Source organism: Ictalurus furcatus, chromosome 15 (genome assembly GCF_023375685.1).
Source record: "Ictalurus furcatus strain D&B chromosome 15, Billie_1.0, whole genome shotgun sequence".
Lineage (NCBI taxonomy): Eukaryota > Metazoa > Chordata > Actinopteri > Siluriformes > Ictaluridae > Ictalurus > Ictalurus furcatus.
Window position 1 is genome coordinate 8,125,575 of NC_071269.1, and position 14,379 is coordinate 8,139,953.

The following is a 14,379-nucleotide window of genomic DNA, read 5'->3' on the forward strand; positions in this document are numbered from 1 at the left end:
TCACAGTGATGCTAGCCAATCTGTGAGCTCATGTATGTGGAAGAGGGTAGATAGTACTTTCCTCTGAGTGTGTTACACTGCCCTGTGACTTAACATGAGCATCACTTCAAAAAGATCTACAGGTGTCTCAGAGGAAGCACATGCTAAACTAAAGTTAGCTAGTTGTGGGAATTGGGAAATTGGCAGAAAATCCGATATAAAAAAACAGTAGGTTAGCTACAGTGTTTTTGGTAGTATGCTAGCCCCAGATCCAAGCTAGCAATCTGGAAGTTAACCTGCTCTGAGTTAACTACCTTCGAGTGTTACATCAGCTTAGGGAATAATCACCATGCTTGAGACAATACCTTAACCTGCTGAGCTAAAATTGTTAACTGCGGTGGTAGACTACCTTCAGCTGCTAGCACACAATCTGCTAAGCTCTGAGAACGGTTCAGTTCGTTAGAGCTACCTTCAAATGAAGACGGAAGAGTGCTTTTGGCAGGCCTTTAGGGACGTAGCGCAGGAAGTTGCTGGAGAGGATTAACACCTCCAAGTTGTCCGAACCGTTGAACATTCCCTCTGGTAAACTTGCGTCGGACAGCTTGTTGTTGTGGAGGTACACTGACCTGAAACAAGGCATGGCAACAAATGCCCTCAAGTAAATTTACTACTCCGTTCAGCATATATATAGAAATGAGAAAGGGTTTAACGTGCTTCAGTCCCGGTTTCTCGCCAAACGTGTAGGGGTAGATCGTGGTGAGCTGGTTTGCAGCGAAGTCGGCGCTAATCAGCGTTGGCGGAAGATATCTGGGTGCTGCCGTGAGCTGTGAAACAGAAAAATATGACTCAGTGGCCAGACAGCAAGAATAAGAGAAAAGAAACTCAGCAAAGTTAGACCATTAGGAGAAAGAACTGCAGCTAGCATCCAGCTAACAACCAATGATTTATTGTTGGTAATAAATAGCGACAGTTTTATAGTGTATGCTGGTATCCTGATATATTTGGTCTTTAAATGTTATAAATGTCACGAATGCCAGGCAAATTAAGATGCCTAGCTGGAATATGCTGCGTTATCTCCACCTCCGGGGTCAGCGTGTTAACCCTGGCATCAGCCAAAAACCCAGGATGGGACGAGGAGCGAGTCTTCTGCTGGTCATGGCAACATGGATGGGGAATTGTTTTCTCATGACCAAAAAAACACCAAAGCTTTATTTCCCATCAGTGAATTTCCAAACAAATGCCGGAATGTGTTCGGAGGTTTAAACAGACGCTGAGCGGCAGCCAAAACCGGGACAAACTTTGACCTGATTTTTCTTTTAACCTTCTGACTTCAATCGGGGCTCAGGAATGAGCTTCATCAGAAATGTTTACAGTAGTTTTTGCTGCATTTGGGTCAACAGATAAAAAAAAAACATGTAGCTGTGTGGGTGAACAGCGAGCTACTGAGGTGTAACATCAGGAGAACGTAGCAGACTAGCTCTGTTTAAACACCATCTTTTTGGCAACAAACTAGCTAGTAGACTAGCTCTAAGTGTTAAGTTAGCTAATGCTAGCTCAAAGGGACCACCATGCTAACATTAGCCAGTTGGCTAGTTCAAAGTATTGTTTGTTAGATTTCCACCACTGCAAAAGAGAGTATAGCAAAAAAAATAAAATAATAATAATTACATTTTAAATAGACTTTCCTGCGTAATGTTTTAGCTGGTGTTTTGGAGTGTTCTTGATAACAATATTGTGTGTCGAATCTTGTCAGAAATTGCATACCTGATTATCAGTGCATGTCTAATGCAGACAGATGTTTCATTTTGCTAAATTTGAGGGGGTTTTTCTACACAGATACTTTAACTCGCTGTGTAAAGGTAAAGACTTTGTGTTGTGCTGCGTCATTATTCTAAAGAGCAACGCCTTCTGATCTCACCTTGTTATTCGCCAAGTATAAGTAACTGAGTTGCTCCAGAGCTTCAAACCCATCATCTTCAAGTCCTGGAACCACACACACACACTTTGCATATTGGAAGCTGACTGGCTCACAATACCACATAACTCGCTAATAAAAATTTTAACAAATTACACCACAGTTTTGGTGGATTGTGATTGGTCGTCAGGTGTTGATTAGTTCTCTATAACAGCGGCTCTGACAGTAGCGCAGGTTTATATTAATGCACTCGCTCTAATACGTTATCGTTGCTATAGCAACAGCTCCTTCACAGGGACGTGTACAGCAGATGCTCAACTGATAATAAACTGTTTAAAGTAATGTGTGTAATCGTTGATATTGTGAAGATTTCTGTCAACTGAACACGTAAGGAGGGAGTCTCCAGTGTCAGCGCTGAGTAACGGTCAGAGGTAAAGCTGTAACTTTAAGTTTTCCGACATGTTCAGGACAGACGAGTTTACGCTTCTGTAGAGAGAGAAAAATAGAACTAACTTGTTTCACAGACGGCCCACAAAATTATCTCTAACAATAAACAAATTAAAACTACGGCGATGTTTAATGATCAGTGAATAATGGTAACAGTGACTCTACTGAGTGTTTTGTTCCTCACAAAACTTTTTTTTTATGAAGTTACGCCATGGAATCTTCAGTATAAAGGAGTAAAGAATGTTGTTGTAGTTTAGGAAACAGTTCTTTAAACCTGACATTATGGATATTTAACTTAAGTGAAGGCTCAAAGTTTATTTTTCCTTGTATGTAATTCGTATTTTTCTGATCTCGCTGTACTCCATTCATCACCATCTGTTATTGTTCATTTTTAATCATGCGCTTGGCCACACACACACACACACACACACACACACACACAAAAACAAACCCGATCTCACCAAAAAAATCTAATTCATGTGAACAAACTGCAGTGAAAGTGTTCGTTCTGCCAGAACTGAAATATACACGCAGCACTCTGCCTTTAACCCAAATGTAGTCATCCAGCCAAGTCTGATGAATCTGATGTAGCTATAAAATCATAGAAACTTTTACACACACACACCCTGCGTGGTGAGCCGATTGTTCTGCAGGTTGAGCGTCTCCAGATGAAGGAGTCGTGTGAGATCCTCCGCTCTGATCTCCGAGATCTGATTATTCTGATGCAGAAAAAAACCCCGAGAAAGACAGAATATTAGATGTCTTGATACAAACCTGGATTTTAATGTTGTTGTTTGTTTGTGTTTGTGTTTTGTTTTTCTCTCAGGAGCTGATGGAAGTAAACATGATGCTCTGACAGACCCTCTTTGCCTCGTCTCTTTGAGATTAGGAGATTATGGTCATTATATACAGTAAGCAGACGTTTATTCTTATTACGTGACATGCTTATGGTCACGAAGTTATCCGAGTGTTATTATATTAGAGATATTAACGTTAATGATCTCATGACACACAAGGGGTCTCATTTGCTCGGAAAATATTCTAAACGCGTTCTTGTGATTTTCTGGGTTTCTATGCACAGATGTACATAATGAGCAGATTAATCATACTCGCACTGCACCGCTTGGCTCAGTCACATTAGCACAGTTACGTAACCTCCAATCAGAGAGGTGCATTAGGGCAGAGTTCGTAGTGAAGTCTCAGGGGGTTCGAGAGACTGTAATGGAAACGTCAATGTCTATATATATATATATATATATATATATATATATATATATATATATATATATATAGTACATGTTGAACACTGAACATCACTTTGGGATGAACTGGAACTGGAGCCTCCTCACATCAACATCAGCACCTAACCTCAACCTCACTAATGCTCTTGTAGCTGAATAAACGCAAACCCTCACAGCCACACCCTGAAATCTAGTGAAAAGCCTTCCCAGAAGAGTGGAGGAGGTCATTATAACAGCATTATAATATCATTATAACACAGGGGGAATCGATCTGGAATGGGACATATGGGTGTGATGGTTAGGGGGTGCACAAACTTTTGGCAATGTTCGGTATGTTTAAGGCATTTAAACAGTATGTTTATTGGAGAGCGTGAGGACGGACAGGCAAGTGTCAGAACACCTGAATCGCACCTTGAGAGGGAAATGATCTTGTGTCAGTGCTCAGTGCTCGCAGAACTAAACTGCTCGCACATGCGAAAGTTTCTTCTTTACACATTCATGTTGCTTCACGTCACTTCTCCGTGCTCGGTGTGTGCAGAATTCACAGCTTCCTGAGCACAGAAGAGGCGCTAACGGGTGTTGGACAATTTGTGGGAAATTGTTCAGTGTGGAAAAGTAGAATGTGGACCTGGGAATAACAGCATAATTCTGGAGATCGCCAGCTTTCCACGTCCGCCGGTCATGTGACCCGTGTATTCAACTCTACTAACTGTAATGCGGTTACTGGGGGGAGAAAAACGAAGAAAAGAAAAAGATCGCGCACACACACACACACACACACACACCTGCAGTGAGAGCTGGCGTGTGTTTTCCGGTAGCTCTTGTGGGAACTCGGATAAATTAACCCCGGCGCAGTCGACAACTTCCTCGGCCATGCAGCTGCACTGATCCGGACACATTGCCTCTGTGCTTCCCTTCCTGTCTCTTCCTTTATTCTTCTGGCCTGTGTGTTGTTCTTCCTGATGGTGTTCAGGCTCGGTTCCGAAGACAAGAGCGCAACAAAGCAGAAGAGCGCATAACACACACCTCCTCCAGATCATCGCTAACACACCCAGTACACACTTTCCTCTGGGCAAAAAACAGTCCCACACTCCAGAATGTGTGTGTGTGTGTGTGTGTGTGTGTGTGTGGTCTGGCCAAACCTCCGAACCAGACGACCAGACGAGCCTTTGATTGAGGAACAGATCACACTCTTCTCTACACACCTGCTAGAAACAAAACTTCATTAGCATTTAACACAAATCTTATTAAAACAAAAATGTATTATTAAGATTGTTATTATTATTATTAGTTGTAAGTAATAGTAGTAGTGGTAGTAGTTTGTGAGTTAACCTATTCACTGTTATGTTATGTTACTGTTATGCTAAGGACAGTATCAGATGGAGAGTTTGAGCCTGGGGTGAAGTATGTGTGTGTGTGTTACAGTAAATCCAGGAGATCTGTTTTCAGAGCAAGTGGTTTTTCTCTGGATATGAATATTGGAGGTCATTCTTGGGTCAGTTTTGAGTTTTATTTCTAGAATAATCTCTACATTCCTGCCATGAAGCCCTAAAATAACGAAACCCACTTTCCCAGGCTCTGGAATGGCCAGATATGGAGCTGGAGATTAAATTCTGGCCTGAGATGGCAAACACACTGACAGATTTTTTCACCAGTTGTTTGGTTCACAGCCGCAAGAGCGAGCACTGGAGTCTGAAACACTGGCACCAGAACAGGACAGAAATCTTTTCTCAAGAGTCACACAGCTGGATGGAAAACATGAAAACGGATTTAACTCTTCAGACCTCTTCCTCATTTATACAACACAGCAGATACGCAGGGGTTTCAACTCGTCCTTTAAACTATCCGAAAACAACACGACTCGTGTTGCAGCGTGGGGTCCAATCGTTACACATGAAACCAGATGAAGTACTGTTGTTGGTTACAAAATGTGTATTTTATTAAAAGAGATGTGTTGTTGATGCTTGTTTGTGAGTTAGTCTGTTTACTGTTTAGTTTGAAATGTATTTTAATGGCTGTAATGCATGTTTGCTAGTCTATTAATTAATTAACTGTCTTATTGTGTTTACTGTGTATGGTGCTTGTTTGCTGGCTATCTATCTATCTATCTATCTATCTATCCATTCATCCAGATATCCTCAGGTCATGCTAAAACTGAGTGATAGATAGATAGAGAGATAGATAGATAGATAGATAGATAGATAGATCAGTACAAACAAACATACATACATACATACCAGTTTCTCTCTCTCTCTCTCTCTCTCTCTATGTCTCACTGTAGATAGATAGATAGATAGATAGATACCGGATAGATACCGGTTTCTCTCACAAGATTCAGATTAAAATAGCTTTACTGGCATGGTAAAAGGCTTTATATTGCCAAAACAATATTAACATTAAAACATTATTAACTCTCTCTCTCTCTCTCTCTCTCTCTCTCTCTTTCTCTCTCTCTGTCTCGCTCTAGATAAATCCCTTTTTGTCTCTCTCTCTCTCTATTTATCTGTCTCACTCAACAGATAGACAGGCAGACAGACAGACAGATAGATAGATAGATAGATAGACATAAATAGATAGATAGATAGATAGTACGCTGCTGTACGCTGTAAAAGAACAACAGTGTGAAACCATCTGAGAATCTGGAGAAGTTCCATGTGTTCTGTGTGTCTGGAAAAGTGGAATGAATACAACAGCGCAACAGATGGGGAATGAGAGAGGGAGAGACGGTGAAAGAGAGAGGGAGAGAGGAGGAAAAGGGGGTATGAGAGGAAATATAAAACTACCTTACCTCTCTGTCCTGCAATACTCAGATTAAAGTCCAGCTTTTGCGCAGCAGGTTTAAGTCCAAATGTTTGAACCTGCAGCTCCACTCAGAACTGATCCATCGTTCCAGATGTGCAGACGGAGAGTGGGAGTGAGACAGGAGGAAAGTGAGGAGAGAGAGTGAGAAAGAGAGAGAGAGAAATGCCAACGTTCCTCTCTTTAGCAGAATTTCCACTACTGCTGTGGAAATGACCGTGTTCATGGAGCTCTGGATGGAATCCCAGTTTCAGTGGCCAGTTAAAATGAGAAATGAGTAAAGTTTGGAAACATAAACAATAAATTGCAGCAAAACTGTGCTTTTGTTTTTTCACCTTAAGGCAAGACACTACATGAAGAAGCAACAATGTTGGTCGTGACAATCATTTTTCAGAGTTTTGGATAATTTGGTCAAATCTATCTTCATGTCTTCTCTTAATACGTAGTAATAAAACATCTCAAAATGTTTATTTTATTGGTTTTGTCCATAATTTTTTTTTATCTTTAAGCTCCACCCACTTCACAGTCACATCATGTCATATATCCCTGAACAGCTTGTTTCCTGATAAATATATACAATACGTGTCAATTTGTGTCATTATAAACCTTTATAAACCTTATAAAACACACTAACAACATGCAAACTCATTAAACAACATTGTAAATATTTTTTTAAACTGTTGTCCTCAAAAATCAGTTTTTTCTATATTCAGAACTAAAAGTTTCTAGATGTCCCGCATTCATGAAAATTCATTCCATTCCCATTAAAAAAGAATATCACAGAGGAAATTCCACAAATGAACATTTTTGTATTTATGTTAGATTTGATCCTGGAAAATGGCCAAAAAAAACAACACTTTTTGTTATAACAGTTTTCTTTTTTAAAAGAAAGCCTTTTTTTTAAGTCTTTCACTTAAGAGCATTTTCACAGTGAGATACCTATTTTAGTTCTAACATCATCCAAAAAGTATATATTTTGCTTGTTTGTTTGTTTGTTTGATTTTATATGGAGACATTTAATTAGACGAAGCCTCATTTGCATAAATAAAAATTCTATAGTTCCAGTTTAAATAATGCTTGTAAGAATATTATATAAGCAATCGACTGGTGAAGATGATTGATTGTGATATTTATTGTTTTTAAAATATTACTGTCATTCATGTAGTTTAAGTCAGGATTACTGTTGCTAGGCAAATGTAAACTCTGCAGCTAGCTAATGACTGAGGTTAATAATTTAGCTAAGTAAATCTTATATATAGACACACAGCAGCAGTTGAAACTAAGACGAAATCATCAGGAACATCAACATTTACCTCAGGTGTGTTGTTCATTTATTAAGAAAACACTAAAATTACACTTAAAATGACAATTTTCTTTATGAAGGCTTAGTCATTAGCTAGCTTATGCTTTGCCTGCAGACTTTCCAGTTGCCTAGCAACAGTTCCCTACTACTTGAACAACAAGATTATCACATATCAACTCAGGATTATTGTTTTATCTTGCATACAGACAGTATGAAGACACAGCAACAGTTGAAATGAATCAAAATTGTCAGGAAGGTCAACATTAACCTCAGATTTATTAAGAAAATATTGTGTTCAATTATAATGGCTTCCGATTGTCTCTATACAACATTTACTTACCTAAATGTTTAGCCCCATTCAATAGCTAGCTTACTAGCTTACTTATCCCCATTCATTAGCTAATTCACACTTTGTCTGCAGATTTTCCAGTTGCCTAGCAACAGTAACCCTGACTTTAACTACTTGCTCAACAAGTTAATCATGTATTTGACTCAATATTACTGATTCATATCTTGTACACAGACAACGTGAACACACAGCGATAATGGAAATGAGACACAGCGATAATGGAAATGAGACACAGCAATAATGGAAATGAGACACAGTTATCAGGAAGCTCAACATTTACCTCGGATATGTTGGTTAGTTCTTAAGAAAACACTCTGTTCAACTAATATTACATGTAATTACACCTAGCATTGACCGCTAACTGAACCTCCATGGGTTCTGCTGCATTGTTCATTCAGAGCTGATAGAAAATCTTGACTCCAAACTATTTTTTCATTCACATAGACTCTTCTTGTAAACACAATGAATACAATGCTATCTGTATGCTGCGTTCCTCCAGCTAATTACATTTACAGGTGATAAGAGATGTGATTTGTCAGTGCAGTGATTTGTACACGAGAGAATTAATGTGTACTGAAGCTGATTGTTTAACAATTGAGAAAATGAGGCTGTTTGCAAAAAAAATTTAAAAAAAAGAAGGAAATGTTGTGATTTAACATCTCCCATGTGAGTGATTCATCACCATCGCTCTCTTCAGCTGTGCTTTCAACGCTTATTTTCACGTCCAATTTCACTAACAAGCTTCACAGAGTCAGGAATTATACGCTGTACAGGACTTCAGTGGAAAAACGGTGTCTGAAATAACGACCAACAATCAACCGTTACCATATAGGCCACGTGTGGGCCTATTCACTATATAGTGCACATAAACACCATCAGCTATCCACTGTGGGCATGTCCCAAACCACACACCTTATTCCCTATATAGTGCACATAAACACCATCAGCTATCCACTGTGGGCGTGTCCCAAACCACACACCTTATTCACTATATAGTGCACATAAACACCATCAGCTATCCACTGTGGGCATGTCCCAAACCACACACCTTATTCACTATATAGTGCACATAAACACCATCATCAATCCACTGATCTGTGATCTGTGATGTTTTCACAGCTGCACTTTCTGGAAGTGGTGAAGTCAGGCAGAACTCCAGCTTGGTCTCTGAGTGACTCACGCTGGAGGTTTGAGCAGAAAATCATCAGGACTCTGTGATTATCCGAGGGATTTTTTTTGCAGCATCTGCTCCATATCAGCCACGTAACGTTCCACTGCAGAGCTCCAACTCCTCAAACGCGACGCTTCCTTTTGCAATCTCAGACTCTGCCCCTTCCTGCTTGCTGCCGCTGGACGGTGAAATACACCACCAAAAGTGCCATGTTCTAAGTTGTCAACACATGTAGATGTAAATACGAGGAAATGAAGCTGAAATCCTGATCTATCATCGCGTATCCATCTTTTGATCTCAAACCCAAACGTCTCCAGTGTATATCGAAGACAAACGAATCGGCCTCGCTGTTCCAATACTTTCGGAGGGGACTCTATCTCTGGCAGGTGAATGCATTTATTAATCAATAAATTATAACACATTTAATTAATACTATAACATGTTAAAAAAAAAAAGTTTATCTAGTATTTATTATTTAATAGTTTTATTTTTAACCTTTACTACATTTTTAACAATTAAAACAAGTTCTTTACACATTTAACCCTGATTATGTTCACTCAACTGTTCACGACTTATTATATATTACTTGCCAAAGTATTCCTCTCTTAACATTTCAACACACACATTATTCTAATTAGTTTTATACAGATTTCAGTCCGGATGTGCATCTGACCTTATAGGCTTTATATTTTACAACCTTTCCTCTCTCACGTTTTAATCAGAATAAAAACTAGACGTGAACTGAAACAGAATCCAAACACACTCACTGCAAACACGGTTCATAAAAGGTACTGACTAGTGTGTGGTAATGCCAAAGAGAAACATTTTATTTAGTAAAAAATACACACACACACACACACACACACACAAAGAAACAGGTTCAAACGTCACAAAATTTTATTTAGATTGCTATATTATCATAACTTTTATTAAACCATGAAAACACACACACACACACACACTCTCTCTCTCTCTCTCCTGTCCACTTCATTTTACTGGATCAACAAGAGGCGGAGCTTAAGTTACATTTGATCACATAACATCACCCAACACAAACATTTCTTTTCATTTCTTCAGTTCAGTACGAACTCCTGGTTTATGTTACATGACAGCAGTGTAGCAACATTAGCTAACATAATTAGCCAGCTAGCTACTTTAGCCAGACATTTTTATTTAGCTTAGCTGATGTTAACGACACCTCTGTAGCGTTATAGGTCTGTATAAACCCAGTAGCCATGATCGCTAGCAAAGTTTTTAAATTAAACTCCATTTCCCCCCCAGTTTATTTGTTGCTTAATTACACAACTCCAATGAACTAGCGCTGTTGCATAGCATGTCAGCTACTACTGAGAGCTGTGAGGCCAAACGCATGCTTCCACATGTTTTCATATAATCACACTTAACTTTAGCTAGCTAGCTAGCTAGCAAGTAAAATCACTCAGCTAAAGTTAGCTCACATAAGATGGCCAGCACGGGCTAGCTGTCTACACTGATATGACGTAGAGTACATAGCTACGCTTACACTGTGATAAAATGCACGTTCGTCGTCGCAAAGATTTTTCTGCACTGTGATTGGATGATGCGACTGCTGCTCATTAATTATTCACGGGTTTTCCCCAGCTCATGCTAAGAAGTAATATCGTGTTAGGTAATGTATTGTGGCGTGATCGTATGTAACTTTAAGCTCCGCCCAGGCTGACCCGGAGACGCGCTGCAGAAGGACGTGTGGAAATGGAATTCCATTGTCCTCGGATCGGATGATGGGATTATCATTGATAATCAGGAATGTTTTAGTGTTACAGAGTCAGAATGAACTATTACACTCATGTTATTATTATTATTATTATTATTATTATTATTATCATCATCTGTTTCTGGATCAGGATCTTTGCTTCTCTGTCCTGCTTCTGAACGGAGCATTCATGTCACATGGGGACTGGGAATTTTGGGAGTTTGTAAGTGATGCATCTGCCAACATAAACACTTTTTCATTGGAAAAATTATGGAAAGTTGGAATATTACTTTATTTTTCATGAATTAGAGCTGATAAATGTCACCGCCTGCGTCCTGATGATTGGGAAGATATCATACTAAAAAAAAAACAACCAGGAAAAAAGCTAAAAAAACATTTTTAGCAAGTAATGAAATGGAAATACATGAACGCTAACATCTTCGGCTTTCTTACCGCGGACACGAGACACCTTCGTGAGTTGGTATACGCTCTGTGGTTTCATTCTGCTCGTCACATCAGTGCGCTCCAGTGCTGCAGGTGGCGCTGTTAAAATCACACAACCGTTTTCAGAAATCACTCCAAACTCCGCCCACCGAACGTGTCATGGCCGATCGTCTACGTTTGTGGTAAGCAGGAATGTGCGTATGTTTAATTTTTAACCAAAAAAGTTTCACAAAAGGAATAAAGAAGTAAAGGAGGAGGAGGACTGGGAAATGATCCGGTGTTGAGGTGGGAACATGTCGGAGCTCAGTGGTGCTGATCTCGGCTTTAGCGATGAGCGAGTGGAAATCAGCTATGTCCTCTAAGTGCTACTCTAACCGCAGGTCTGAAGTCTTAGGCTACGTCCACATTCATTCGGACAGATCTGAAAATCACGTTTTCGTTTTTAAACACGTTCTTATTAAAAAAAACGTGAAAACGTTAAAAGTTTTGACCTGTGTCATTTCCGTCGGCCGTTTGTTTATTTATTTATTATTTATTTATTGTGGCATTAATCTTTTACGATGCTATCAAACTGGATATCAGGCACAACGGCTGCGGTACAACATCGTCCACCATCTTGTTTTTTGTTTTTTTGTTTTTTTAGCTTAACGGCTCACATGACTAAAAACACGTCAGTGTTTTCGAACATCTCCGTCTTCTCAGTCCACGCCACATCACGGAAACGCCATTTTCAAATTTGATCCGGATTAACGTAGACGTAGCCTAAAACACAGAAAGAAGAGACGCGACTCTCCGTCCCCGCTCGAGAGGCAATGACGGAGGGGACGCTCGTCCACGTGGGTGGAACCTCACAGCTTGGCTTTGCCCGGTTGTAGCTGCAGGTTCTGGAGCTTCATGGCCATTCCCATGTTCCCCGTGATCTTCAGCTTTCCCTGGAAAAACGCCTGGAAAAATCAGACAGACAGGAAACGCAGCGGTTAACACAGACATGGAACTGACCGATTTTTTTGTAGAAAAGTTTTTGTTTTTGTTAAGATGTTTAAAAGCATCAAACGATGAGTGTAAAGCTGAACGCTCATTTGCTTTTATTAGATGTAGAAAACAGTGTTCTCACAGTCTGAGGATTTATCTTCCCCGTCATGAGGGCCAGCAGGTCAGAATCCGTCATCAAGATGGTACAGTCCACCTTCTTAGCTGAAACGAAGAAAGGAAAATAGACGATTAAGGAAAAGGGGTTTTCCTCAAGGGTCAAGATCACTGATGCTTCCGTTACAGCGGCTACAAACACACAGATGAAACTCACAGGCGTCGTTGTGGACGCAGCCCTTTCCGTCACGCACGTTTACAATCCACGTGGCCTCTCTGCCGTCCGGGCCGTCTTTCACTTTGAAAGCGAACACACCTCCGATCTTCTTCACGTACTGATTGCCTTCCTGCACACACACACATTTATTATTTATGAAGACAGTGTGTGTGTTTTTCCGCTCACATGCATCAGGACACGTACCTCCTCCAGCTTTTTAGCAATCTCCTGAAACACGGCATGAGCCTTAAAGCCCTCCAGTGCAGTGGGGGCGCTAGTGAACACCGCCTCGATCCGTCTGCAACTGCTGAACACACACACACACACTAAGAACTTTAAGCAAAGCATTATCTGTACAAACTATTGTTCTGAACCCTATGTAGTACAATACTATAGTGCACTTGATACACCCTATTAATTAAACACTCTATATAGGGCACTTGGACATGCAGTGCACTTATGTAGGGCACTTGTATAAATGAAACAAGGCTCCCTACTGAACATATAGTGCACTACACGGCTTATAAAAAACTTAAGGACGCTTAAATAAGGATTTAAACAATTCCACAAAGCAACTTCTGGTCACGACACAGAGTTTAGGAAAGAAAGTTCTAATTGAAAGTTTGGAATATTAGGTAGTATTTTGGATTATGTATGTATGTATGTGTGTATATATATATATATATATATATATATATATATTTATATTATATATTATATATATATATATATATATATATATATAAAGCAGAATCGGGCTGCGTCCTAAATCACTAACACTAAAACAGTACACCCAAACAGGTCACTATAATCCCTACAGGTAGGTGGAGCATTACCTAGAATACTATTTAGTAAAAAAAAAAAAAATGCGGTTTGGGACACAGCCGCACACTGCTTCATATAGATTAAAGTTATATTACGTTAAGGCAGTCTGTCTGTTTGTGGTGTTTTTTGTGGCTGCGTCAGATTTACGCAAACAGCTCTCTGATACACGCAGCATGCACGCGCGCCGACTCCATTAACGGATTTGAAAATTTAAAAAAAAAATAATAATAATTAATGAATGATTCTGCGCAAAATGGACGCTTCCGCTTTCTGGAGTCCTCTCACACCCTTGAGCAATAAAAGACGGAAAAGGCTGAGATTTTAAAGATAAACACGACTTTAGAGAAACGTATACGCTGTTAAAGATGTTAAATCGCTTATAAATCTCACCTGGGGATCTCTGAAATGTGCATTTTGCTGTCAAATAGTTTAAAAAATGGACGGACCATTTCTGCCTTTAGCTTAGCAACACAACGAATCCAGTCAGACCCGACTAACCAGGAGATAAAATAAAAGTCATCTGTAGGCTACATAAAGAGTTTGTTTGTTTAAATGTATGATATATTTCATAGGTCATGTCATGTGGGAAAAATTAGGAGGATCTGAAAATGTATTTGGTATTATGATTTGTTTAAAAATTACACATTTATATAAGAAATTTGCAGATGAGGCACAGGAAGGTTAATGTGCTCATTTACACATCACAGTGCAATCTTTTTTTTAAAAAAAGGCTTTTAATTTAAATAAGATAACAAAACAGTTGATTGTCGATTTCTAACACACAGATATTAATACAGCTATTTTTTTTTTAATTCATACATGTATGAGATGATATTCATGATAATTATTAAAAGTCACATAAAAATCCAAA

General features: G+C 39.4%; 2 protein-coding genes and 1 long non-coding RNA gene across 7 annotated transcripts in view; 1 reads left to right on the forward strand and 2 right to left on the reverse strand.

Annotated features, from left to right (window-relative positions):
- Window positions 1–8,077, reverse strand: part of podn (podocan) — a 14,550-nt gene extending 6,473 nt beyond the window's left edge. The window contains exons 1-7 of one of the 4 annotated variants that reach the window (XM_053643198.1): window positions 8,025–8,077; window positions 6,371–6,458; window positions 4,368–4,787; window positions 2,967–3,060; window positions 1,898–1,962; window positions 694–803; window positions 449–605 (exon numbers count right to left, since the gene is read on the reverse strand). In XM_053643198.1, coding sequence (XP_053499173.1) covers window positions 449–605; window positions 694–803; window positions 1,898–1,962; window positions 2,967–3,060; window positions 4,368–4,622 — 681 coding nt within the window. In that variant the 5' untranslated portion in view covers window positions 4,623–4,787; window positions 6,371–6,458; window positions 8,025–8,077. Of the gene's footprint in view, window positions 1–448; window positions 606–693; window positions 804–1,897; window positions 1,963–2,966; window positions 3,061–4,367; window positions 4,791–6,370; window positions 6,548–7,694; window positions 7,789–8,024 lie in introns of those variants that run through there. The other 3 variants (XM_053643201.1, XM_053643199.1, XM_053643200.1) reach the window with 3 other exon arrangements.
- Window positions 8,078–8,190: 113 nt separating this feature from the next.
- Window positions 8,191–10,237, forward strand: LOC128619204 (uncharacterized). The gene is made up of 2 exons (XR_008387899.1): window positions 8,191–8,326; window positions 9,153–10,237. It is a non-coding gene; the product is annotated as an uncharacterized LOC128619204 (long non-coding RNA).
- scp2b (sterol carrier protein 2b) lies at window positions 10,080–14,025 on the reverse strand. 2 transcript variants are annotated; one of them, XM_053643205.1, is made up of 5 exons: window positions 13,899–14,025; window positions 12,888–12,987; window positions 12,684–12,813; window positions 12,495–12,574; window positions 10,080–12,324 (listed from the first exon to the last, which is right to left on the reverse strand). In XM_053643205.1, the coding sequence occupies exons 1-5, from the start codon at window positions 13,955–13,957 to the stop codon at window positions 12,229–12,231; spliced, it is 465 nt and encodes a 154-aa protein (XP_053499180.1). In that variant the 5' UTR covers window positions 13,958–14,025; the 3' UTR covers window positions 10,080–12,228. The 2 variants fall into 2 exon arrangements, with proteins under 2 accessions (XP_053499180.1, XP_053499179.1); XM_053643204.1 differs by having other exon boundaries at window positions 12,888–12,990; window positions 13,899–14,021.
- Between the last annotated feature and the right edge of the window lie 354 nt (window positions 14,026–14,379).

Coding starts and splice junctions, on each gene's coding strand:
- scp2b (XM_053643204.1), bottom strand. CDS start 13,957: ATGGTCCGTCCATTTTTTAAACTATTTGACAGCAAAATGCACATTTCA. Junction 12,814..12,887: donor TTGCTAAAAAGCTGGAGGAG/GTACGTGTCCTG, acceptor GTGTGTGTGCAG/GAAGGCAATCAGTACGTGAA. Junction 12,325..12,494: donor GGAAGATAAATCCTCAGACT/GTGAGAACACTG, acceptor TGATTTTTCCAG/GCGTTTTTCCAGGGAAAGCT.